The sequence below is a fragment of the Accipiter gentilis genome, chromosome 20 (assembly GCF_929443795.1).
Source record: "Accipiter gentilis chromosome 20, bAccGen1.1, whole genome shotgun sequence".
NCBI classification, from domain to species: domain Eukaryota; kingdom Metazoa; phylum Chordata; class Aves; order Accipitriformes; family Accipitridae; genus Astur; species Astur gentilis.
In genome coordinates, this window is record NC_064899.1 from 15,574,776 (window position 1) to 15,601,177 (window position 26,402).

Sequence of the window (26,402 nt, forward strand, 5' to 3'; positions counted from 1 at the left end):
AGAGCTTTTGATAAAGTGGTCTCTGAAATCATGCCTAATCCCCTACAGTTTTTATCTGCATCATGATTAGCCATTGCAGCTCAGCTGTAGAGTGTCCGTAGGAAATGAGGGCTGGGGAGAACAGTCTGGGGTGCATGTGTGCGTATGTATGAACAGGAGCACCTTTTGAAGTACATGGTGTTAATAAAAAACCCCTGATTTTCAGCTGCCGCTTCTCTGATCAGAATATGAATTAGGCTACAGAGAATAGCCAAACAACAGAAGGCACAGTTGGGAAGAACCGTATTATTCTTACCATACCCGTCCTCAATTTCCTTTATCTTGCTAGTGTAAGAGATACATGGACCATAGTAGTGACAGCCTAAACCAAAATGTGGCAAGTTAGTAATGCTTTGGGGTGCATATGCTGTAGAGGATTTGGTTTTGCAATTTTCTAAAAATTAATAATGGGAAGAAATCACCTCTTTTGAGGATTTGAGGATTGCTTACATTCTCCTGCACATATGTTAAAACCAGTTTGCATAATTATTCCCACATGTAACCTGTTCTCCTGAATAAGAAATAGTGAACCCATTTTCTGATTCTTGTAAAATAAGGAAAGGTGTTAAAGAAATACCTGTCTTGCACAAGGATTCTGCTTGTTGAGATTTAAATATTCTTTACATTTTGTCATTGCATCCTTAAATGCTTAGTGTGCTTCTTGTGCTTTTTTGTGCTTTGTCTGGTTTTGGCTTATGGTTTCTCTGTAGTTTTCTAAGTATTGTTATTCTTTAACAAGAGTACAGCTTTAGGAATGCTTAGGGTCAGCCTGAAAGGAAAAATTAAAGGCTTTTCTCCCTGTTCTGAGTATTGGACAAGTAAGTAGAGCCTTTCATTTCTGTTTCTCTGTAGCTTGCCTGCTGTTTTTTAAAGTTAGATACTGGTTTTACCTTGCTACACTACCCTGGTGTTTTATTATTGGTTTTGCACTTTGGAGGTTGTGATTTGTATGAATTTAATACTTAAGGGGGGAAAAAGTGAAATTGGCCATTCTGGAAACTAAAGTACTGGATTTTTCCAAGAGTCATTGCAACTTGGGCAGTTTCCCCAAGTGAAGAAGGAAACCCAGCTATTTTAGTGGCACTGGAAATCATGAAGAATATTTCAAAACCATCAGTAATCTGCTCAGGTAAACTGTATGTGGCAGTTGGAATCTTTTAATTTCCTAGGGAGCATAGATTTTTATGGGGCAGTACCTACAGTAGCATTTGCCAGATGATACAGATTAGCTCGTAAGTCTGAGAAGCGTAGAAAGATGAGGACATTCTTTTGTAGCATAGCAATGTCCAGGGCATTATGTGAAGTTGCAGCTGGCCTAGAAATATGAATCATGATTGCTGTTGTCCTGGAAATCTCTATGCTTTTTAGGAAGAAAAGAGAAGAAAAAACCAAACCCAGCTTGTTAGGTGGGAAGAAGGACTTTTTCAGGTGTTGCATGTGCCTGTAAGATTTGCGATGCCAGCTTATTTTGGTGCAAGTCATATTCAGGTGTTCTGGAGATTCTGCTATTTAAACAATAACTCTCTGGAATGGTGGATTTAATGAGCAGAAAAGGAAATATAATCAACAGTGCTTTATATGAGATTTTTCATCTAAGCTGAAATAAAATGTTGGGTGCAATTTGTTTCCATTGTTATGCTATGTATTTGGAAGAAATACATCTTCATATTGTTGCAGTCTCTTTCCAAATACTTGCATTCTTTATTTAGATATAAATCTTTTATATGAATTGTTCGTGTGTGCAGTATTTTACCCCACTGAGCTATTCATCTCAGCATTATTATTAAGCATAATGAGAAAAGCATACAAACCAAACCATCAGAAAGGAGGAAGCCTGACTTCTGAGCATGGCAAACGCTGAATGCCTGCAGTAGCCAATGCCTTCTGCAGGAATTGCAGGTGCTCAGCCTTGCTGAAGAAGAAATTCTTAGTATCTGCTGAGAAGTTAGGTTTCTGCTGACTTACACCAGTTTTATCACCTGTTCCTTGCAAGCATGGTAGATATTTTTTAGAAAAGTGCAGGATTGGTACATACAGTCTTTATTCATTGATGGTTTGTTTTCTGAGGTGTCTTCTCTGCCCTTTTTACCCCTGCTACAAAAAAAACTGATAGAGTGATTCTCCCTGTGGGGTGGGAGATTTGGGTAGGAAGGACAGAAGGAACATGGACAGCCTGTGCAAAAGGCAGTCCTAAGTCTTGATTATTAGATTTGGTGTGAGAATCCACTTACCGTTTTGGTGATTCCACATCACTGGATTCCTTCTCCAGGACACAAGCTTGTTCTTTTTCTATAGACACCACCACAACATAATGAATAGATTGTCCTATCTGTTCCCCTTTGTGTCCCAACAGTTCTCTGGTAGAAACTGCTCAAAAGGAAAAGTGATACCAGCAAAAGCGTTTCTTGGCTTTTAGTTGTTTTGCAGTGATATACGTGTGTTTGAAATGGGAGATTAGCACCATGAAACCAGCTAGCTCAGTAGGCCGTCAGCTGGGAGGTTGGGGAAGAATACTTATTTTTCCATGGTAGACCTAGAGCTGCTATAGTAACATGTCAAGCTAATCTCTTCTTCACCCTGGTGCTTTCAAAAGGGGGTTGTAAGAAGATGAGATGTGGGAGTGCGTAGTAGACGCACATCCCTTTTGGTGGTTCTCCCTGTGAGTCCTATCTGTTCTATGGGAATGAGAAATTATTTTTGACTAGTCAAGCACAGGGCAGAAAGTCCATCACCAGTATTTAGGAATCATTTGTATTTATCTTTTGGGAGTTTTTGTAAACGGATCACAAGTGGCAAGGCATATCCAGGTGCCCAAGTGCATGGGTATCTGGAAATATCTCTCTGCTGTGTACACTGCAACAGCCCTGCTTTTAATAGGATTAGGTCAATCCTTTCAATTTTTTATGTCTTTCCTGTGCTTTTTCAATTCCTTACTAATCATATAAAAATAATCTTTTCAGTGGCAATAGAAGTGATCCTTCTGTGTCTGGAAAGCATCTCAAAAGCCATGCATTGTTTGTCAGTTTTTTGACCACAGGTCAGTTTAAAATACATATTTGCACTCAGAGAAGCGTGTGGTGGCTTTAAATTTGGAGTGTTGTCCACGACAAATTTAAATGAGCTTGACTTTAAAATAAAATGCTTGCAATTTAAAATACTCTTGTGCATAAGAATACAGTGTCCCTTTCTGGTGGGACCACAGAGGCTTAATAACTAGCAGTACTTTTGGATGAACATGTTTAACAGTAAGCTTTCTACTCAGTCATTCTGCCACAGCACCAGTCCTCTTGTGCATTCTTGCTGGTGCTTGGAAAAGGTGGAGTATCTTATGTAAGAACTTTAATCTTTTCATTGGCTGTTATCCATCTTAATTTTTCAGTGTCATATTAGGTATCGACTTTCCTTTGTCAGGCAGTCTCCTCTGTAATAAGGTGTAACTTTTACCATGCAAGAAAAGTCGTATTTGTTCTTGTGTGTGTGCCCATGTGCATGCATTTCTGATGACTTTTTGGCATATTTTTCTATTCAAAGGTGCTTCACTAGCATTGGAAAAGGTGAGTAAACGAGGTGATATGAAGAGCTACTCGGTGACCACTTAGACGGAATATAAGCAATTAAACTCCTCCTGTTTTGCGCTTTCAGGGAACCTGTAATATGGCTCAAGAGAGAGACTCTTGCCTTCAACAAGACCCCATAGGGCTTCGCTTAGGTGGGAAGGGGACAGAGCTCAGATGGTGGTGTGCAGAGCAGAGAGGGATCTGATCCACAGATTTGTCCAGGCACAAAGCTGTACCTCCTGCCAAGGGGCTGCAACCACTTCATCCCACGTCAAAGGCTGAGACTTACCTAGAAAGACAGTCTGTGCCCCATGGCACCTGCCTGCTCAACCTGGATCTAGAATGGGTGTTTTACCTTTGAAAACAGTTTAATTTACCATGTTTGTTGATAACATTATTTGCTTTCTTATATTTTTGGCAAGGTACTTCCTGTATTTCCATACTTCCATGATTGCTTTTCCCCAGGGATGAGGGAGGTAAAGGCAAAGGGCGTGCTTTGCTAAGGTGAGGAACAGCAATGACTTGTAACCTAGTGCTGTTTTAATTGTTCAGGCTGCTGCTGACAAATAAGCCAGTCTTTCTGCGAAACGTATGATTTTATTCAAGCTACTGATCTTTAGAGGGGAGTCTGACATCCCTCCCCCTTTTTCACCCCCATGAAGGGCTGTGAACTGCACTAGTTGGAGTGGAAACTGGGATATTATTTGATTGATTCAACCTGTGGGTGTGTGTTGGCAAGTCCAGTCAGCTGCAGTATCTGTAGGCAAATGCTCCTTGTGGCCAGTGGTAGCTTTCGCTTGGGTTCTTGTCTCAAGTGAAAGAGCAGTGTAGGAACCAGGGCTCCTAAACACAGCTTAGAAATCAAACATTTCCATCAACCATGACAAATTAAAACCTTAGAAATGGAAAGGAATCAGGTTGGTTAGAAAGTACGAGAGGAAAATGGGGATGGCTATGAGAATGTTTGGGCAATCCTTCCCCAGCCCTAGAGCCCCTAGAAGACTTGATTGCATAGTACTGCTGCCATGCCCAAGAGGAGTTTTATCTAAGGTGGTGTACATCCAGATCTCTTCAGTAGCTCAACGTATTTATGCTATCCTTCATACTCGCTTTAAGATGAGAAATCACTAAACTAGAAAAAGAAAGGAGATTTGGTTTGGTAATACCATCATTACCAGAATCCCATGAAAGAAGCAATTTTCTTACTGAGAAAAGACCTGTTATGCTGTACCTAACCATCCAGCTCAAGTATGCTCTCTCACATGATGGCAAACAGCAAGTGCTTGGAGAACAGCAGAACAGCAGAGCAAGTATGAAAATAGTGTGATCGTTCTAGACTTTTACTGATCCCGCTTAAAATCATGAGAAAGTTGCTGAACCAAAAATGCAGTTGGATCACTCTGTTTAATAGTGACTGGAGGACCTGTCCGCCATGAATTTGCTTAGTCCCTTTTAGTTCCATGTAACAGGTCCTTGTTTATGGTATGCACAGTGTGGAAAAAAAATGCACCCTTTAGTTAATTTGAAACCTGATGCCTCCCTTCCTTTCTCTCCTCTTTTCCTCGTGCTTCTGTGAGAAATAATGAAGGGTGTTTCCCTTTTCATGTGGAATGAATTAATGGTTTGAAGCCATTTGGGACACTCAAAGGCACTCGCATGATATTCAGACCCAGGACAGAGCCTTCTGACCCATACATGAAAAAACCCTCTTCCACTCAAAATGGTCTACGTGCAAGCAGAGTGCCTGAAATCCAGGAAGCACATGATGTTCCCATGGACACATGGTGTTCCCTGTACCTGCATGTGAGCTTGCAGAGGTGAAGGGCTCTGAGAGGAGCAGACTGCTGCCCAAAAAAGGGCTGATCATACTTGTGTGTTCATTCCTTGAGAAGCTCAGAGAACCACTGGAGGCTAATGTCCGTCAGCTGTTCCCTGCAGGACAGATTAGTGCATCAATCCCAAACTGGTCCATTTGCTTTAGATTTAAGAGCTTAATCCCAGAACATATCTGTATATCTGCTTATCAGACTTTATAGAAGTTCTCTGTTGAAACTTCTCCATTTCCTCCTTTGGTTTTTCTGTGTGTGTGTTTACACATAAATGCATATGTGTGTATACATGTATGAACATATAGAATTTGCTATATATAACTAAGAAAAAAATTAATTTGGTGAAGGGAAGGGTAGAAAACTTACCATAATGGAACATTGTGACTGCAAATTTTAAGCCATGACAAGCCAAGAAATTCAGAATTATGTTTCCTGCAGCAACCGTAATTTGTCTACGCTGGTCATAAATACACAAGTGTAAATCTAGGCGCATACACACAAATACAGGAAACTTCATTATGTGCAAGGGGGCTAAGTTACAGTTGTAAATTTGCAAATTTGAATTTCATGCCTGTTACGTGTTTAAATTTCCTATGATAACACTGAATTAATGTAGTTCCACCATGGAATATATTAAGAAAGGCTTAGCTATTACAGGACTGTAGCTTTCATTTTGATGAGACTATGACGTTGCATTAAAACTGTATAGTTTATGTACGTATTTCTCCAAAACATGGGCAATGCAGGACTGTTAAAGCTTGACAGCTGCGATGCTGCTAAGTCTCATATTTTTCTGACTCAAGCTGGTGATGGCAGTAAAGCGTGGCTGGCTTTTTAATAGTTTGGCTGCTGCGGAGTTGCTAACCCAGTTTTTGGTACCTGTCGTTGTTAACCTTGCGTTTGTGTCGCCACTGTCAAAATAGAAGTACAGCTTTTTCCTTTGCCATGTTTGTCGCTTGTTCGTTGTGCCCCCCATTGTGTCTGCAGCCGGCAGCAGGGAGGGAACTGAGCAAACAGCCACAGCACAAAACTTTTCCTGTCCCCTTGGCATGTTGCACTCATGGTTGCTGCATCTGGGAAAATGTGTTGTGGTTTTGGTTTTTTTTTCTTAATGCCAAGTATTTGTGGAAAGCACTAAGATTCATCCTGGTTTTCAGGACTGTGGGCTATAGACAGTTTGTAGCCTTGTGCCGGCTCATTCACTGGCCCTGTCTATGCGTTATCCCCAGCTGGTTTTCCTCTGGAGGTGGGGGCTTCTGCCACGTATTGTATTTTCTTTCCTGTGCAGCTGTGAGGTATCTGGATCCAGACTAGCTGATGATCCTTTGCTGTGTGTGGACAAACAGCGACTACACTTATGGTGACCACTTGATTCCTCCCGCTGTCCGGAGTAGTGCCCTGGTGTGGCAACGTACGCAGAGCCCAAGTATTTGCTATTTTATGCTGACAGATGAGTTCTGGTGGATCCTGTTGCTGCTTAAGATAGCTGCCCCCAATGCCTCAAGCTGCTGCAATACTTCATCCAGCATATATTATCATAAACAACTGAAAGTGGCAAATTTCAGCTGACTACAGTGGGCTGTGAACTGTAGTGGTGGAGGAATGAGCATGTGATTGTTTTATCAGCTGCTGCAGGGGCAGTAATCTTGGACAGAAAGGTAGAGCAGAGGGCTGGGGATGAGGAATGCCCTAAACTATCACAAACACATGTAGAAGAGTCACAGCCCTGAGATTTCAGTGATGCGCTCTTCAGGTACATCTAGGCACAGGCAAGGCAGGCTGGCACAGCAGGCTACAGCACTGGTGTCCAGCTACTCATTTCTATACTAAAATTAGCATCCTGAGAGGGAAAAGCTTGCAGTTTTAGCAAGTACTTGGCTTATTTATTAACCAAAGAAGGAAGTGTGGCTAATGACTAGTAGAAATGTATCACTGAGGGTGGATCATCATACAGTTCCATTTCATTATTAAAAAAAATGATAGTAATTCAGTACTCCTAAATGCTTGTACCTTGGGTGATTGAAAAATGTGATATCATTATTCGCAATATTCCCTACAACATAGGCTCAGTGGAGTCTTGTAGATAGTGTAATTACTGGGAAAGCACTCTTGTTTTCTGAGGCTGTTGAAAAATGTCAATGACAGTGCACTGTAGTGTTTGAAATGCAAAGTAAACAGAACATTTAAAGTAGTGCTGTGGTGACAAAGCTCTGATGGGACCAAAGAAGTGGTACAGAGCTGTATGTGCATCATCAGTGCTGTCCACCAGGCCTGGCCAGCACCTCACAGCAGCACACTGCAGGTGGGATCAGTTCTACCTTTTCCTAAACTTCTTTTCAGTTCCCCAAAAACCCAAGGGGGGCGGTCAGGCAGTGGAAGGAGGGACGGTGGGGCTTCCAGGCTTGGGCAGCGTGCTAGGAGTCGGCCAGCACGCAGGCAGCGGAGCCAGCCAGTGTCCTGTTAGCTTCTCCGAGCACTGTGCTGGAGCACACCTAAGTTGTGAAGAGGATGTAGCCGGGACTGGCGGCTGGAGATGACAGCAGAGCAGAAAATGTAGTGGGAAGAACACGCTACTCTCAACGGGACCCTCTAAAGTGTCTGTAAATTCATAAGGAAACAGTCTTTGGGGCTGCCGTTTGCCTTGAACCTGGAAAGGGATCAAAGTCAATTGGCTTTAGACTGCTCTGTGTCATTAAAGGGCAGGACAGTTTAGAAAGGAGGACAGTGATGGCAACGGGATCTGTTGGACCACAGTTTGTATTTGCTGGGGTGCCTGAATACAAACTTAGTAACTTCATTTTGACCTGCCAGTTGGAGACTCTTGTCCTATCTTCTTCATGTTTTAGGTGTGGCTAATAAACAATTATGTAGCTCATGTAGCTCTACAACAAACAGATCAATACATTTGAGAACTAGGAATTTTATCCTTATACTAAATTTATTGTTGATATAATACTTACTGCAATGATATTGACTGCAGCCAGGTGGTGAAGGGACAGTATAATATAGGATTATGGCCTTGCCTTTTACCATAAAAGATTTTTCTGCATTATAAGGCTCTGAGAAAAGGTTAGTACCTAATAATAAAAAAGTTACACTTAGTGTTTTAAGCATGTGTCCTTCCAGTCTTTGTAGTGCACACACAAAATTACAACAGTTCTCTATGTAGGCTAGTAACACCATGGATTGAGTCAAAGAAGCAGTTTTCTGGTAGACTTGATAATCCAGGAGGGCCAGACCCTACAGTTTATTACATCTTTGAGTAACTTTGCTCACATGGAATTTATTGACATTGATAATGTAAGTCAGACTGTTCCAGGTACATTTGCAAGGTCTAGCCACATTGGGTCCTTGTGTACATCACATTTTAAGTGGGAAAGAGAATGCTGTTTTCATGTGCCTGACGTAATCCTGCTTCTTTTGAAATTAATAGCAAATACTCACTCACAATGAATTGTGGGTACTCTGCTCCTTTCAGGGTTTAGGATGTTACTGAGTTACTTAAACATGTACTTATTTTTCTTTAGTGACGTTGTACCTGTAGGAATGAAAGTAGGCACCTGTCCAAATGGAGGGGTCATGGTTAGGCTCATGAGCCACATCTTCTGGTTGAATAATTAAATGTCCTGAAGCTGGGAGTTCAGTGAGTTTTGGATTAGTCCCCACAAGCTTTGATGTGTGTTCAGTAGGTTTCTGAAATATAGCAGTGGTAAATATAGTGGTAGATAGGAGTGAGGTGAGAATATAGGGGTCTACTGCAGGATTGTAACTTTATTTACACTAACACATGTATCAGGCTGTTGACTGAGGTGTATCTCCAGCATTCGCAGCTGTGACTTTTGTATAGCAGAGGAGATATTTACATTTCATTCATTAGTGTTTTATCAAAAGCTCTTGTGTGGTGGATTTATTGTGCAAGGGTTTTTTAATTTGGTGTGCAGAATATGAATTTATTTGACAAGTTTATTCCTTTAACAAGTTGGATAATCATTTGTGATTCACAATTTTATTCACTGGGGGGTTATTAATTTAAAACTTGCACTGTATTCCTTATCAGATATTTATTGACTGGTTTACACTGTACAGAACAGGATTTGAGTAAATCAGCATGCTGTAAATTTGCCTTTTTAACAGGTTTATGGCTTTAGCAGGTATTCACTTAGGATTTCACTGCTCCATCATAAAACATTCCCAGGCATGGAATACATTTTTGAGTGAGATAATATACTGTATAGACCAAGGTGTACACATCAGCTGTCATATACATATGAGCAAAATACGAAAAGATGTTTTCTCCTGCAGACCCCAACAATCTTGCGCAAAAGTACTTATTCCAAATTTCAACTGCAGTGTATTAATGGGAGGCAGAAGTAAGGTATTATGTGGTCTAGAGGGCATGAAAGAAGAGCATTACCATTTCCTTTTGGTTCAAAGGGGGAAACGTCTTAGCAAAGGTGAGATCTGAAACTCATTGACTCTGGGGAAGTTTCATCAAAAACTGAAAAATTAATAATTATTTTGTTCTCTTTCTCTTCCTGTTTTTGCAAATAACAAGTTACACTGTTCTGACCATGAGATGAGGTCTTTCTGTCTGCAGCAAAGATGCCCCTTTATGTTTAAGAGTCTGTTGTGGTACTTGTGGAACTACTAATTATGCTAACAGCAATACTTTTTGTGTTGTAGATGTTTGGATGTCTATTAAAACCACTGGGAAGTGAACTGATCCCTCTTTTTAAGCCAAAGTGTGTTTCTTATTTTAGCCTTCTAAGAAGGCAGCACTGGCTGATAAGACTTTCTTAGAAATTGGACAGTATGAATAATAAACATATTGTGTTATATAAGAATTACATAAAATACATATCAATTTTATACATGAATGTGATAAGAATTTTTGAATCTGTAAAAAATCTGAAAAAAATGCTTTTTAAAAGTGCAGTTCTACCCAGTGAATAATCATGTTAAAATGATCTCTTCCTTTTAAAGAGCTCTCATCCCAAACTCTATCTATTCAGGCTCATAAGTGCTGATTTTAGCAAACAAAACAAGTTTTTTCATCTGAATGAATGAATCAAAGTGATTGTGAAGGGATCTTTAAAAGACATTTCCTAGTATAAAAACTTGCATCTCGGTTGTTTATGAGGTCAGTTTACACTTCAAAAAGCATTTCAGAAAGCTTCTAAAACGTGTACTGTGTGTGTTATACAAGTTCAAAACAGTTGTAGGTATACCTACCAAATCCAGCCACTTATAAAGGTATGTGTTTTAATCTTTTTTAGGCACTCAGCAGATATCCACCTTTGATCAATGACATCTCCTTTTGGCTGCCTTCTGAGACATACTCTAAGAATGATTTCTATGATTTGGCTCGAACCGTTGGTGGAGACCTGATAGAAAAGGTTGTCCTGGTGGATGAATTTACCCATCCAAAGTAAGTAAAACTTTTAACATGTTTTTCCTGTGGTCAGAATATAAATATTTTACTTCTGTATACCAAGAAATTCTTGATTCTTACAGTGTTTGCACATTTAATTTTTTAGCTCCAAAACATTTTTACAATACTTTCTAGAATAAATATTTTTACTTAAAAACATTATTTTATATTTCAGTTTTGTACTAGTGCTGAGTTTCTGGTATTCAGACCGCAACCCCAATGTGTTGTGCTCAGTTAATCACAGCAGCAAATAACTGCCTTCCTCAATACATCTGCCAGTGCATGACACTCTTATCCATAACATGTCTGATATTCTTGTCCTGCTCTTCGCTGAGTGACTGGTGTTTGTCTCCTTGTTCGCTTCCTTTCTTTTTCTAGTCCTGATTCACTAGTAGACCTTTACTATAAATGTCAGGGCTAATAATGATTTGTTGCAAAATACTATTGTTGGTGTTCAACCGGGAGAAGAAAACAGACATTGTTCCTTTCTTTCTGACACTTATTTGCGCCATTGAACAATCTCTCAGGCTTCAGAATACCTTCTTATGGATATAGCAGCACTGACAAGATCATTGGATGCACAGGTTACTTCTCCAACAGACATTATCTGTTGCCTCAAAAACTGACAAGTATCAGTTATTACATATGCAGTTTTTCAATTTGCTGTTTCCAAATCAAGAAGTAAATATGCTGCTGGCTACCCAACTTTCTAAAAATGGGTTTTTAAATTATTTCTTTTCTTTGAGACTTTTTTTTTTTTTTTTGGTGCTGTAGAAAGGTAGGTAGTAAACCTAACTGCAGTGGTTTTTGAAGATGATAGGAAAATGCTTCATGTTGTGCTCCAATACATATAGTTTTTTGTTGTTTTTTTTCTTTCTACATCCAGGTATTTGAACCTGTTGTTCTTTTAAATTTGATGTGTGTTGCAGACCAGATGGGTAGATTATTTTATGGCCTAGTTTTCGTGGTGGTACAGTGGATTAATATTTATTTGTTTTTTTCCTTTTTACCTTTTTTGTGTGGTGTTATATGAGACTGTTTTTGCTGGGTGAACAGACAGAAATGCCAATGGAATTTCTGTGGGCATCTGAAAGCTTTGAGTCATTAATTCTCGAATGGTCCTCACGTGCAAATCATGCAAAAGGATCTTAGTCCTATACTCAAAACGGTGTGTCCAGCAGAGGAATATAGGCTAGGATAAGATAATGAGTACTATTCATTGTAAAGAACAATAAGACCATATCTTACAGAGAAATTCAAAAGCAAGTTTCTTGCGGGTATGGATAACTTCTTATTGTCACTGGGACTGCACCCTAATATCAGTCAGCACAAGTGCATAGACATTGAAGGCTGCTCACATGGATCCTGCTGAAAATATATTTAATGGTCTTCTGTCATGATGGTTCTGATACAGTACAATCAACATTTTTTTGTAAAAATTGGGATGTTAGACCCATTTTTGGAACTGGTCCTTTCATTCATGCTGAATGATTATTGTATGTATAACACCTCTGTGTTCATGGCCACTTTTTGTCTACATTCTTCCTGGTGATACCAAACATGCAATCATCTTTGTTGTTACATCTTCTCTTGGGGGGAAAACCCTGTGTGTAGTGTAAGCAGCTCTTCCAAGGCTGAAGGTTTGGAGAAATCTTGTTCCCTGCTCCCTCAAACAGAGGCAGTATTATTCTGTGATTACTCTTGCAGCTCACTGGAGGAACCCGCATACACTGAGAGTGCCTTGCCAGCAGCACTGCATCAGTCATGACTCAGCTCATGGGTCATGCTTCCCTTCTTTACTGAGAATATTATCTTCCATGCTAGTAGAGTGGTGAGGTAGGGACAGGATTCACTACTCTGGATTTCCACTATATGTGTTTTCTCCTTTGATATGCTTTGACACATCCTGAAAATATAGGGGGTGACAGTTCTTCAGTACAAGATCATTTCTTCCTCCACAAGGGATACACCTCTGGTTCTCTCTGTGACTTCTGCAAATAGATGGGAAGGATGACTGCTTACTGAGAATTGTCGCACAGATTTAGGACTTTCCTAAATTGTCCTCTAAAGCCATTAAACCCTCACTCAGCAGACATCCAAATATGTTTTGACACTACAAGAAGGAAACATTTCTCACCTTCATGTCTGAAGAATGTGGGTGGTAACACTAATGGATTGTTGATAAGTGATGTTGTAGTCCTCTTGGTTTGTTCAACTGCTACAACAATAGAAGAAATCTTTTAAAATGCCCCATTAAAAAACAGTAATTCCAAGGAGGTCCTCGTTAAAAAAAGAATTATAGATAAAGACTGTAACATAATAGTTACTTTGCCCTTTCTCCTTAGAACAGGGTGTGTGCAGATATATGACTTTTGCGGACCGATGATGTAAGCTGTGTAAGTTATTTTCTCTGTTCTCTGAAGCCTTTGGAAGACTGACTCTTTGAAAAGAGTGTTCTGCTTAGTCTTAATTCCAAAATAATTGTCTTGTTACAGGAATGATACAGTGGCTTCTTTAATTCAGTGTTGCAGAAAAGCCTCTGGGCACAGAAGTTAACGTAAGAGATCCTCAGTGCTGCTGTGGATCTGTATGTTACAGCTATAGGTGCTTGTAATCATTATCTTGAATTTGTAGCGATTCTGGTGTGGAAGATGGGAGAAAAGTGTATAGGATAGGGAAGCCTGCAGTGCTGCTGTCTTGAATGTTAGTTACTTACAAGAGCTTAATAAGTTCATGCTTGTAATTAATCACTCCTAGAATTTAAAATGCAGACTTTTTTCATCCTTTAAAAATACCGGTTTCATGAGGAATTAGGACATTTGGCAGTCTTATTTTCCTTCTTAAACTACCTTTCTTAGTTATAGGACTATAAAGACTGGAAAACAGAAAGTGCTATACAAATAAAACTAATTTAGAACACAGAAAGAGGTCTTTTAATTAAGATCCTTTATAAAAGCTGTCTTTGTGATACTCTATAGTTACCTTACAGACTTTTCTGTGGTTCAGAAACCTTTCAAGGTTCCACTTGGCTTCGGACTGTTAACCATGCTCCAGTACATTGCAATTACGGTGTGTATTAGCAGTGAAAATGTATTCCTCTACAGGGAAGAGGAAAGGAGGGAACAAAAGCATGAGACAAGTAATTGTTTAAACAAGGAAGAGATGTCTGGGAAAAAAAGTAAATCTTGATTATCTGCTTTGTAAGGTGATAATGTTGAGACATCTTCCAGGAAAGCACAGGCAATTAAAAGATACAGCAAGAAGGAGTCTCATTGCTGAAAAGCACAAATTTAGGGGAATGTCAAGTTACTGTGCTAGGATAATTAAGAACTGTTCCAGCCTAAATGCATTTTACATAAACTTAACTAAACAAGACACAGCATTGAGGTGAACTGAGTAATGTGCAATATGTGAAGAAAGCTTTCCAGAAAATAAACTTTTGTAAAGGATGCCAGTCTAGTGGGGCTCAATCAATTGTAAAATGTTTCAAGCAGAAAGCTATTTCATACTGCAGTCACATGTTACTTTGAGGTGGAAAAATAAGCATTCCCTATTAGAAAATAATGTACTAGCAGTAGTTGGGACATGTAGACATTTCTGTATTTATCTCTGTTGAATTTTGTCATTCCTCTAAATTCCTGCTCACCAGTGCAACAGGTAGACCACACAGAGCAAAGAAATCCATGTGCTCTGTTCTAAGCAGAGAACTGAGTTTTAGCAACTAAGTTGAAGTAGGTAGCTTTTGCATAAAATGATTCTGGAAACCAGGATGACTGTAGGGATGCTCAGCAAGAGTCCTCTGATCCACAAGAACTTCCTCCCTTTGCTTTTATCCCAGCAATTCCAAACAAGTCCACCTGCCCCAAACGCTTCTTTTGAATCAAAAGCGTTGAACTAAAAGGAGAACATGCACTTTTCAGATGTCTGCAATCCCCACACACCTCTCCACATTACAGATGTGTGTCTGCACAAGGTATCATGTGAGAGGAGACGGCCTATGGATCTCAGCTGCCAAACAGCACTTGGGACCGTAGGCAGCTGCTCAGGGGGAGTAGATCCGCGATCAGACTGGGAAATCTGGGAACAGGAGATCCTTGAACAAGAGAGGAGCATCACCTATGTGAGATATGGCTCTTGCATTCAAAATATGCATCTGGGGGAGGGAGAGAGTAGTACGTGAGACTGAACAGCTCAGAGGATGATCCTGTCAGCTGTTGATACTTTCCCGTCACCTGTAATGTAAGAGACCATCACAGACCTGTACAACGGAATGTGGATGGAAAAGTAAGGCCTACTGTCACCTGATTTTTAGGGTATTCTTGGAACCTAAATGTTGTATCAGTCTTGTCCTGATAACACAGTCGTGGTGTAACTTCATCCAAGATGAATAACACAAAACGTGGCTGTAACACACCCATTATTCAGGCATATAAAGAATAAATCAGCAGATATGAAGAAAAAGTTGTGGCTTTGCTGAAAGGCCAAGAAAACTGAGTGAAACTGTGGTGGTTACGGCAAGAACAGGAGTGGGGTATCTGTACGGCAAGCAGAACAGAGAAAAAATGTCCCTTTGCAGTGCGCAAAATGTTTTCCACAGTCCATCTTGTGGATTTAAGCTCTCTCTGCTTGATGCATTAGGCTAACATTTAAATTTTCATATATTTGGGTTGTGGAACATATTTTTCTGTGCATGGTGTGTAAAATCAGTTCACTGTGACTTGCCTTGAGTTGTTGTATGCTGCATGAGCTGTGTGACCAGCCACTGGAAAGCAGTGGCACTGTTCCTGCTGCCTGACTGAATTACTTCTTTCAAATCCTTCGAGATCTTTAAGGACCTTTAAGCATTGCTGTGCAAATACATGATGAGTGAGGATTTGTGGCTGACATTTTTCCCTTTGGAACATTCTACTGAAAAACATTTGCAAAACCAAAGAGAATATTTTGGACTGTATTGATACTGAAGGGAGAAGAGAAAGTCAGGGGGTTTTTCCTTACTTTTTGCAATGGCTATTGTACCCTCCATATCTTTAAGTTTAGACCTTCTGCTACTCAACTTGTCTAAGCTGTCTAATCAATAGGAATGACCTTCAGAAGTTAAATCAGAAAGTAATCTCCTTTTCAGTGATCAAGACTTCTCCAGTTTCAGAAAGGAAACCGGTTTCACAGGGGAAAAGAAAGGCTGGCTGATGGCAGTCAAAAGGTAGAAGGGTCTCTGCCCACTGTGAAAACAAATCAAAACTGCTGCCATGCAGAGAATCCGTGTCTTGCATTTCTGAGACATTCAGGTAAGTATTGTGACTACACGCACATGGAATTCCAGGGATGGTAATGAAAGCATACCTGTCCAAAGTAATAGAGGAAATACTGGCTAATCACACATGATAGAATATATGGTAGAAGTAGCAGAATACGTTTTTGACCTGAGTTGTCCCTGATGAAGAGGACAGACAGAGAGGAGAGCCTGGGGTTAAGTCCCTGTCCCCTACAATGCAGCACCTCAAAGAGAATCCAGAAATGCCGAGACTGCTTTATCTTTGTTTTGGGTAAGCCCTGCAGATGGTTTTTTTTCAGTTTAGCATGCTGTGTTTCCTCATCTAGGTAGCTTGCATAAACCTGTCAGGTGTGATGGCCTCACATGCTCATTCTGAAAAAGGACTCTGCGTTTTGCAGAGAGATTTTTTTCGTACTGGCCTGGGACCTGATGTTTTAAAGTTTGATACTAAAATTTCTTTTTTGTTAGAGAAGGGAAGGAAGGACAGAAGGAAGGATATGCCTCCACATCTTCCTTTGTATGGAAGATATGTAAGCAGGCTGATAAAAGTATACAAAACTGTAATCAAGAAATGCACTGTGTCCTCAGTGGTACTTAAGAGGTAAATTTTTAATCAGAACAACTAAAAATACCCTGAATGGGCAGTGTGAAGACAGTAAGGGGGAAAAATTGATTTGCTGCATTTTGATGGCTATGCTGTTAAAAATATAAGTGGGGAATAAGTAATAGAGGATTTATTCTTGCCTTTGAGTGAATTACTTGCACACTTCTGGGGTAAGATCTGCACATTTGTAACAGTCCGTTAAATGAAGTGAGAGGAGATGTGTTGGCTGCTTTGAAGGAGGAAGGTAGGTGCACCATGGCACCATCTTTAGAGACTTTGGGAGTACTCAGATGACCTGTGTCTCTTCTTTTCCAAATAGCAAAAGGAACGGCTCTGACAGTGAAGAGTCAGACCCTATTGACTGCTGTGTTGTGTCAATGCACGCCCCTAGGTCCTTGTTAGTAGAATGTAATAACATCATTTTCCTTTTTATTACCAGATTTGTTGCACTTTTGCTTATCTAGATAGAGATCAAATCAAATACTTTTAGGTCTGGTTTATTTATTGACGCTGGCTTGGTTTTGTCTTGCTTCTGGAACAGGTGAATTAAGCAGAATAATTCTGAAGTGCTGCTTGCTGCTAGTATTATGCAAATTAAAACAATCAGTTCAGTCCCTGAACACCTTGTTGTTCTTCAGCCTGAGCACTTTACAATTTGCTGAGGGATTCTTTGAGATTACCTTTCACTGCTGAACTGGCAAAGCCCCAGCAGCAGCTTCTCTGCAGTAAAAACAACCCAGAAGCTGCTTTTGACAGTAGCTACCAGAGCATTGGTTTCCTATGAATGAACTGGGTTCTCCAGCTCTGGATTTTTTTCCTCTTGTTTGGTCAAATGAGTGTAAGACTAATATTTTTGCAATAGGTTAACTGTTCATGGGAGATTCTGTCAGTGGATACTGTTTGACTTCTGAGCCTTTATTAAGCTGTCGCTGAAGACCATATAGTGGCTAGTTAAAGCACTATAGTAGTACCCCCAGTCCCTCTTCTCTTTTCCCTCTCTTGCCCCAATCAGGAGCAGTGTCACCTGTTTTCCCTCATGAATGAGAACCATTTCTGTTGTTTCTTTTGCCTTATGGGCTTCAGCTTAGAAAACATGTCAGTAATGGAGGCTGCATGCTTTTGAGTGCATTTTATTCCTAGTGTGTGCATCAGGCATTCCCCTGTGCCCCAGATCCAGTGGTGTTTGCTTGCTTCACAGCTGGAGTGGCCCCAACTACCTTTTGGGTTCTTCCTCCTCCCTGCCTTTTCTCCTTTGAACAGTAGTTGTGTAGAAATAGCAGCACCATTCTCATAGCAGCTCTTTCTTAGAGGTGGTCAGGGACTTTCTGGCCAAATTCATTTAAAGACTGGGCTGCCCAGAAAGAGATGCTTTATGGAGACATCCAGGTTCTGTTCATGTTCCACCAGAGCCCAGATAATCTACCACCGGAGGGCTGAGACAGTGAGGTTTTCATCCTGGCTGCATAGAGGTTCAAAGGAGCCCTGACTTTGGCTCCGTGTCTGTAACTACAAGGTAACCCTGCCATGCTGATTGCTACATGGCTCCAGGGTGTCTTGCACTTGCAATTTTCTAGCAATCTGGATGTCCTGCTGTCCCCCATCAGGACTGAGACTGTCAGAGTTTAGCTTTCCCAGATATCCTGCGCAGTAGCAGGGGCATTCATGGAGCACAGGGCAGCCATCTGCTAGTTTTTCTTTTTGAGGAAATTGAACTGAAAAGCTTTTAATTCCTCCTCTTCCTCCCCAGCAAAAACATTCCAGATAGAAAAGAAGATAGACAATTGAGTAAATATGCACATATTTTTGTTTAAAAAAGACTTTTTAAGATATTTTAGAAATTCTGAATTTTAACCAGCTCTGTTCCAGCTTCTTTGTAGTACCTGCTGGGTGAAGTCGGAGGTAGCAAAAATGAGCATGCACTTTTATAGCACAAGCCAGAAAGTATTGTTTGATATGGAAGTAGACCTTTTTCAGTGCTATATTTATTATGTATACATGTGTAGACTTGGAATCTGTCTGCATATTTTTGTTAAGGAACTTCTTCAAAGGTTTTTAAATGCTTGGCCTAGAGCTTTTGAATTCCAGTGTGGATTCAGATACCTAAGCCCCTCAGGTTGCTTTGAAAGTCCCCCAAATAGCAGTTCCCTGCCCAAATCTAAAAGTGTCATAAAGAACTGTGAGAGGAGGGACAGAGGAGTCTGTCCTGTAGAAACAGTGTGCCCTTGAACTGTTTGGCATCTGCTTATGCTGGCCATTTCTTGCTTCATCTGCCAGAAAGATGCAGTTGAAAAATACTAATAAATGCCTTGACTTTGTTTTACAAGAAAAGAAAAAGAAAAAAAAAATTAAAAAGAAATTCCTTGCTTTATACAATAAAGTGTGAGTTCTTACAGCTTTTTACACAGCTTGTGACTGCCAGTTCAGACCTCTGATGCCAGTGTTTACTTGAAGACCATCTGGTGAGGGAAAAAAAAAAGAATAATAAACAGATCAGGAAAGACAGAGTCTACCTTCCCTCCTATCCTTAGTGTTCAGACAGGCACCATACAAATAGCTGTTCTTAATGGCTCACTATTGAAGTCTGAGGTTTCCTTCAAACCACTGTATTCAAATCAATTGTGGGCCAGACAGTGTTCTGCTGTACCGTCCCTGGCTCTTCAAAGACTTCACTGAGAAAATCGTCTTCACTAACTGAAAATAATTTACTATTAATGAGCTTCAGTAGGAGTCCCATTATTCTTCTTTGGTGGGAGGCTGGTGGCTAACATGCAGGCTTGTGGGAGGATTGGTATTCAAGAAAGGAAAAAGATGAAGTAACCACAGGTTCCCATTCGAAGGGGAGGGGGGAAACACAGTCCTGAAGTGTGATGTATCACCAGTGTTATTCCACAGGAAATGTAATCACCCTTCACGGGTAATGAGAAGAGAGGAAAACTTAAGTACGTAAGACAAATGTCAACTCCCTTATGTATTCAGGCAGATACGGAGGATAGCCTTGCTGTGTAGAAAAGGGATAGCTGGAGTCACAATGAATCTTTCTAAGAGGCTGCTCGGCTGAAGAGCTTAACCTTTCTTCATCACGTCAACCTGGAGTCAGCCATTCACCACCAGTTCTCAGATGCAGCCCAGAAATCTTTACCACAATTCCCAAAGCACTTCACAGGAGGCGTCACAGGAATTAGCACAGTGATTTATTGACAAGCAGTGGGCTGGTGAAAAATGGCTAAAGGAGTCAGCTGCCACAGGATGCACAGGGGATAGCAATAGGCTTGTGAGTGCTTCTGAGTTCAGAGAAATCCTGGTGAATTGCTGTCCTTGTAGACCAGAGGATGAGACTACTTCCGTGCACAACTGTTTTTCATAGTACATAATTGTGAGCATATTAAGAGTTTGAGAAGCATTGGAATGGCTGTGAGTATATCAGAGAGAGAGTGAAAGTTTTTGCAATCACATTTGTTAGATGGTAAATACTGTGCTCTCTGAAGAGCTTGAAATCAGTTTAGTCTTGCAGTGCCTTTTGAAAGTGCTCTACTCAGCAGCTAGGATGGGGTAGGAATTCACTTCATGTGAAGAGGCGAAGAATCCTTCTTTCACCTGGTGCTTTGTCCCTCTCTACTTCACATTGAAATGGTTTTCTCTGCTTTTGCCATTGCCCTGTCTCTGCCTGCCACTGCCTGGGATGCTCACCACTCTGCTCTGCTTTCTGCCTGAGGGTGAGATGCAATACCCCTCCCCTCTTTTCTTGGTCTCTAACCCTGCCTCATCCATTCTCCCACAATAACACTGTAGTTGGCCATCCCACCCCAGCAGGCTAGAAAGTCAAGGTGGCCCAGTCCTGTCAAGGCCATCAGTGATGGATGCCTGTGCTGCAGGCTGGGAATCCCTGCAAGAGAATATGCGTGAAGGAGGGAAATCTGTTTTGGCTAGGTCTCAGATCTGTGCCCGAATCTAGTTTTTCTTTAAAACAATAGACACATAATTCATATAACTTTTGTCCTACTCCTCCTTAATCAGCTTGAAATTAGCATGAAATTATGGTATGTTTGCTTTCTGTAGTGTCCTAGCAGTGTGAAGAAGCAGCAACACGTTGGTAGCTAATCCTGAGTTTCTCTCAAATTCTCTTGAATTCTTAAACGGAGATCTGCATGGGAAGGTAGAGATGGTAGCATTTGCTTAGCTCTTAGGAGAATCTTTCTAGCCACAGAAAGCAGCCACAGTACTGAGACAGCCACATCAAGCATTTCTTAGGATGATGGACGTTGCTGTCCTCTGTGTGTTGAGAATTGCATGTGTGCGGTGCCTGCACACATTTGCACTCATCTCCTGACAAGGCTTTCACAGGACTGTGTTGAAGCTGGTAATATGGTGGACACGCCCCTAATTCTTAGTCTAGATTCAGCCAAACATACATCCTGTAAAGATGCCAAGATGGGAGATGAGAGGAAAAAGTCTTTACATGCCCCTCTTCACTTCCTAGTATTACTGCACAGAAGAGAGATGGATTTAGCACTGAATAATTAATCCTGCTCTTTATATTTTATGGATCCAGAACACATTTTTGTAGGGAAATAAACCCTATAGCTAGGAAGGATTTCTTGAAGCTGAGTCAAAGCATTAAGCAGCTCAAAGGTTATTTATCTCCGTGTGGGAAAATGTCAACATTTAGGCTGAGGAAACAAGGTTTTCTTGAATTTCAGAACAAATGTCAGCATTCCTGAAACAGATCACAATATCTTCCCATTATTTGTTTTGTGCTTGATGGATATTTTAACCTATCAGTTAACTTTAAATAATCTGTTTAAGAAAATTGTTGCCAAGCTCTATCAAGTGCTAAGCGTCCTTGTCCCTGGGATAAACATGGAATAGAAATTCATGGGACTCTGCACCCCATATATGTCTGTATACTATAGAGATGGACCTGAGCTGCAAAATGCACATCTAGATGGTGACTGCTGCCATTCTATCCTCTGGAATTCAGGTTTCTGTCCTGCTTCTATCAAATGCTGTCTGGTAACATTAATATTAACACTAACACCATGCAACTGATCTATTATTTATCAAGCATCACACAGAAATGCAAGGGAAGGGTGCCTTTTAAAAGTTATTCTGAGGATGAAGAAAAGATTTATGTTTAGTATTTTCATGCCTATTAGTATATGTGTGGGACAGATGGATAGTAAGGAAATGAATGACTGTTCATACTTGTAATGTTTGAATAGTTTGTGTTCATACTTCATGAATGAACACCAGAAAGGAGAGAGATGAAGACTGATTTAATATCGTTCTTGTGGGGGTTTTTTATTACCTTTATACATGAAGGTCTCATGGTTCTCAGCTGAGATATTGCCACTGTCATCCCATGGACCAGGGAAACAGAGGAGGCCAAACTATTAAGTCACATGTCTGACAAGCCACAGTGGAAATTTAACAGTTTTGGTCAAAACATTGCCTTCAGTTCTGTTGGGTAGATGGGATGTGTACTGAGCAGGTGAAAATCAATTAGGATTCAAGTTTTTCTTAAAGTAAATGGCTAGGTTCAATTATGCAAAGCCAAGTGTTTAACTGTGAGTTGTGTCACTTAGGCAGACATTTTTCTTAATGTCTGCTAATGCAGATATTCCTGGGTTTGGCTTTATAAAATGAGTCCTTATTTTCAGAGCTTCTGAGTGTTAGCAACTCCCACTGAAATCACCTGGTACTGTGGGAGCTCCCAACCTTTCAAAACCATACCCTTGCTGTCATTCATAGAGTATCCAAAAAAACCAAAATGTCCACAATTTAATGGGACACTATGAAAAAATCAACCTTGACATCTTTTGTGCTTTGTTAGGTATTTTTGATCGTAATGCTAATTCTCCCATTCACAGTGTTTTAAGAGGTGAAGATACGTGAGTATTTCAATACACGGCTTTTGGAGGAAGATGATACTCTGATGTGAGGAGAAGAAAGGTTATTGAACATAATGTAATTTCATTTGCAAAAAGGGAAGAGAATACATGAACAGTGTTTAAAAAAATTGAACATGATGAAAGAAACCAGTAGGACCATCTTTCCCCATTGTATTAGTCCAAGAGGAAATATTCAAAAAGCTAACTAAAATGTGCAGCATGGTGTGTAATGAGTCTGCAGTACTGGATATCTTTTGACCAAATTAACCTCTATGGTTACACAAAAATTGCAAAGGCTGTCAATTCTCATGCTACAGAACATAAGTGACATCTGCCTGGGGTCATGTTGAAATCCTAGTATAAGTTATGGACCTGCAGTATTTATAAAATCACTGTTGTATTTCATACAGCCCTGCAACAGTTCTATCAGCAGGATACTAGATTAAATGGTGTCGTCTTACACCTTAGTGTGACAGTAACTATTTCCTGTATGTTTAAATATATAGAATATCTATTTGATCTCAATCTTCCCTTTTTATACAGTATTTTCCTCAGTGGACCTCAGTGGCTCCTTTGGGGCTTTCACAGCCCATTTTCTAAATAGGAATTACAGTTATATACCAGTTGTGAAACTGAGTACTAACCTAGTAGATCATGATAATAGCCATTATGGGTCACCAAGTTGAATGTGTGTTTATGCAGTTCTAAAGTGGTAGATGTTTAACGTTACAAAGTCAAGGTCTTCTACTCTCCTGATTACTAACCCAGTTCCTGTGTTAACTTTGAAGTAAATCCACTTTCAGCTCAGTGGAGAATACTTTAGGTATAAGTTTCTAAGCTGGTTTGGTACAACTAAATTAAGGTGCTGCACTAGTGTATAATTGTGCTAGTTTTATATATGTTGTGAATCTACTGGATTTCAAATCTGCTTGGAACCCATGATTATTTTCTCTTTGATCTTCCCTCTATCACATGAGGTCAATTCCATCATATACAGTGTATCATCTCTCTGGAGAAAAGAACATTTCTGTGTGCTAGAGGGAGAACTATCAACCTAGGCAAATACAGAACAGAAAATTGCTATGTAACATGCATTCAATACCTACCTTAAACTTGTCTTCTGTGTAATGAATATTTCTTCCCCCATTCACTCTTTTTTTTCTACATTCAGTTTCAACATCTATTGTCTTTCGTTTTCCTCATCTGCAATCCTTGTAGCAGCACACAGAAAGCAGGATGTAAGGTAGTTGATTTCTAGCTGAAGCAATGATATCCATATGTGGAAGCAGTTAAAGCAAAAGTTCTCCTGTTACTAATGGTATAAATTTTTTAAAGGTCCAGAAAATCAAATGTTCCTGTCCACTAACACAAGCTAACTGAAGCCTCAGGATGATTCAGGGATTAGGAGTGGTTCTCCACTGCCTTTCAACCTGCAGTTTTGTTTTTGAGTATGGCAGTGCGTTCACAGGGTGAAATTTCTTGCCTTAAAAGAAGTATTTCTGCAGCTATTGAGTTCTGCTTGGAGCATTGGGCAAGACAGGAATGAAAGCTGAAGGAAAGCAAAGATTTAAAAAAAGACACAGGGGAAAAAGCACTGTAACTAAAAAAAGACCAATATCTTCAAACATTGATGACTTTTCTGGATAACTGAATTAAGAAGTTTTAAAGGGCCATGATTCTCAGAAGTTGGTGTTTAGCACTTCTGAAAATGAGACCAAAGAACAATTCACCAAACACCTATATCTTTTGAAAATTTTGGCTGAGAGTTTAAAAAATGTGCATATGAGAAATAACTGCAACCACAATTCATGCACGTTACTTTTGCTATGTAATTAGACTTCCAAATGCATTCAGGTGCCACCTTTGTCCCTGCAGAGGTGCTGCCTACCCAGGTATTCCCTGTTCAGTGCTTCATTCCTCTCCTTAGTGGAGCAACTTGCAGCGGGTAAGCAGTCTTGTCAAGTGGTATGCTACACACCAAGAATGTGCTCTAGCTCAGAGGAGATAAATCTTGGTCCTTAAATCAGGAATTCTGCTATGGATTTCAGTGTGATGATACTCCAGAAACCTGAAGGTTACTGGGGCTGGAGATTGTAGCAGTCTGAAGTTAGCATGTATTAGTCTCTGTCTTTTATTTATTGATTATTTTTGATAGAAACCCTATTTATAAAAGAGATCTGCTTTGACTTGTAAATTCAAACTAATTTGACTTATTCTTTAATCCTGTTATGGAGAATATCTACTGTTTGGTTGTCATTTTCACTGTAAGTATGAATAAAAAGAAGCCTCCACAGGAAAAGAATATATATGCACATATGCTGTGATAAACAAGTAGTCAAAGCTGTTGCAAGCTCTTGATGGGCAAGAGCTAAAATGCGTGACTGGTCAGACTATCAAATGGAGGAAATGCTGTGAAACAGTTCTGAAGAACACTTGTTTGTTGACCCCAGCTGTGTTTGCATAGCATACTGCCAACAGAGTGCAGCAGCACCATAGAGAGATGCTGCAATCATGACTATTAGTTTTAATTGAAGAATTGTGTCCTCAAAGCTTACATGTAATTTATTGAGGTCATTAAAGAATTTACTTGACGAGTAGGTCAGGCATACACTGAAGTAATGGCTTGCAAAGCACAACAGTACCATACCATACAGGCAGGAAAAAGCTGTGTCTTTTAAGCTGAATATTATAGACTGTAAATTAAAAAGTCCCATGTAACCTGTCATCCATGGTAAGTTACTATTCCAGTGTATTAGTTTGTTCCAACACATTCTACCAGTTCCACATGAACAGATCATTCTGGTGCTGGAAAACACAATTACTAAAATAAATAGACTTGAAAATAAAATATGCTGTAAGCAAGCCACCTGTAAGTGATAGTGGAAAAGATTATAATTCATTTGGAGCACTTAAATGCACTTTCTTCACAGTCAGGTTTGGCAAAAGATGAGCCTGCTGAGTGTCATGCCAAAGAGTTCATTTTTTTGCAAATGCAGTCTGAAATTCTCAGCAATTGATTTATTTCCACCCCCCCCGCCCCCCCCTGCTTATAATGGGGCATTTTCCATGTTGGAGAAAGTGGTAATATTAGTTGTTGAAGAACCGTTCTTCTCTGAGTGACACTGGAACTCCCTGTTGTTCTCCGTGAAGCTGGGAGTATGACAAATACAAAATCAGGACCTCAGAGCTCCATCCAAAGCCCACTGAAATCAGTAGAAACCATCACATTGACTTAAGTGGGATTAGGATCAGTCCCTTTGTGTTTCCTTTGCTCATTAAAACCCAATCTGCCTACAGAGAGCACAAAGTCATTTTTCTTCAGGGAACCTGGGCTTTATTGCCAGTGAATTCAGTTCTCCATTAAGAAATACGATGACTGCTGTTAGAAATACTCTTGTTATTCAGGAGGGACATGCTGATATTTGCTCAGTAGAGTAAAGTGGTAGTTAATAAAGAGATTTGCATTACAGTTGCATTCAGAAGTCCTTCCAGTTTTCTGGTATTTTCGAACTACAGAAAGCACCTAGATGTTGTAGCTATACACTTGCATTCTGCTTAGCCACATTTTTATATGTTGTGAAAACCGTTTGCCTCTGAGTGAAAAATCAATCATCCCCAACGTTATTAAGGGCAAATAAAAGTACAGATTCATTATCAAATTTTCTCATATTGTAGCACCAGACCAGCCAGGTATAGAACATGAAAGAGCAACTAAGGCTGGAGCTAAGAAGGGTTTTTTCCCTAGATACAAAAATGGCAACTCTTGCAAGTATGCAGCTAGG

The 26,402-nt window shown here is 40.1% G+C and overlaps 1 protein-coding gene across 7 annotated transcripts in view; it reads left to right on the forward strand.

The window, feature by feature from the left end:
- Nucleotides 1-26,402, forward strand: part of FARS2 (phenylalanyl-tRNA synthetase 2, mitochondrial) — a 248,615-nt gene that overhangs the window by 157,528 nt on the left and 64,685 nt on the right. For all 7 annotated transcript variants that reach the window (XM_049823810.1, XM_049823813.1, XM_049823811.1 and 4 more), the window contains one exon: nt 10,702-10,853. In XM_049823810.1, the coding sequence (XP_049679767.1) occupies nt 10,702-10,853 (152 nt within the window). The remainder of the gene's footprint in view (nt 1-10,701; nt 10,854-26,402) is intronic.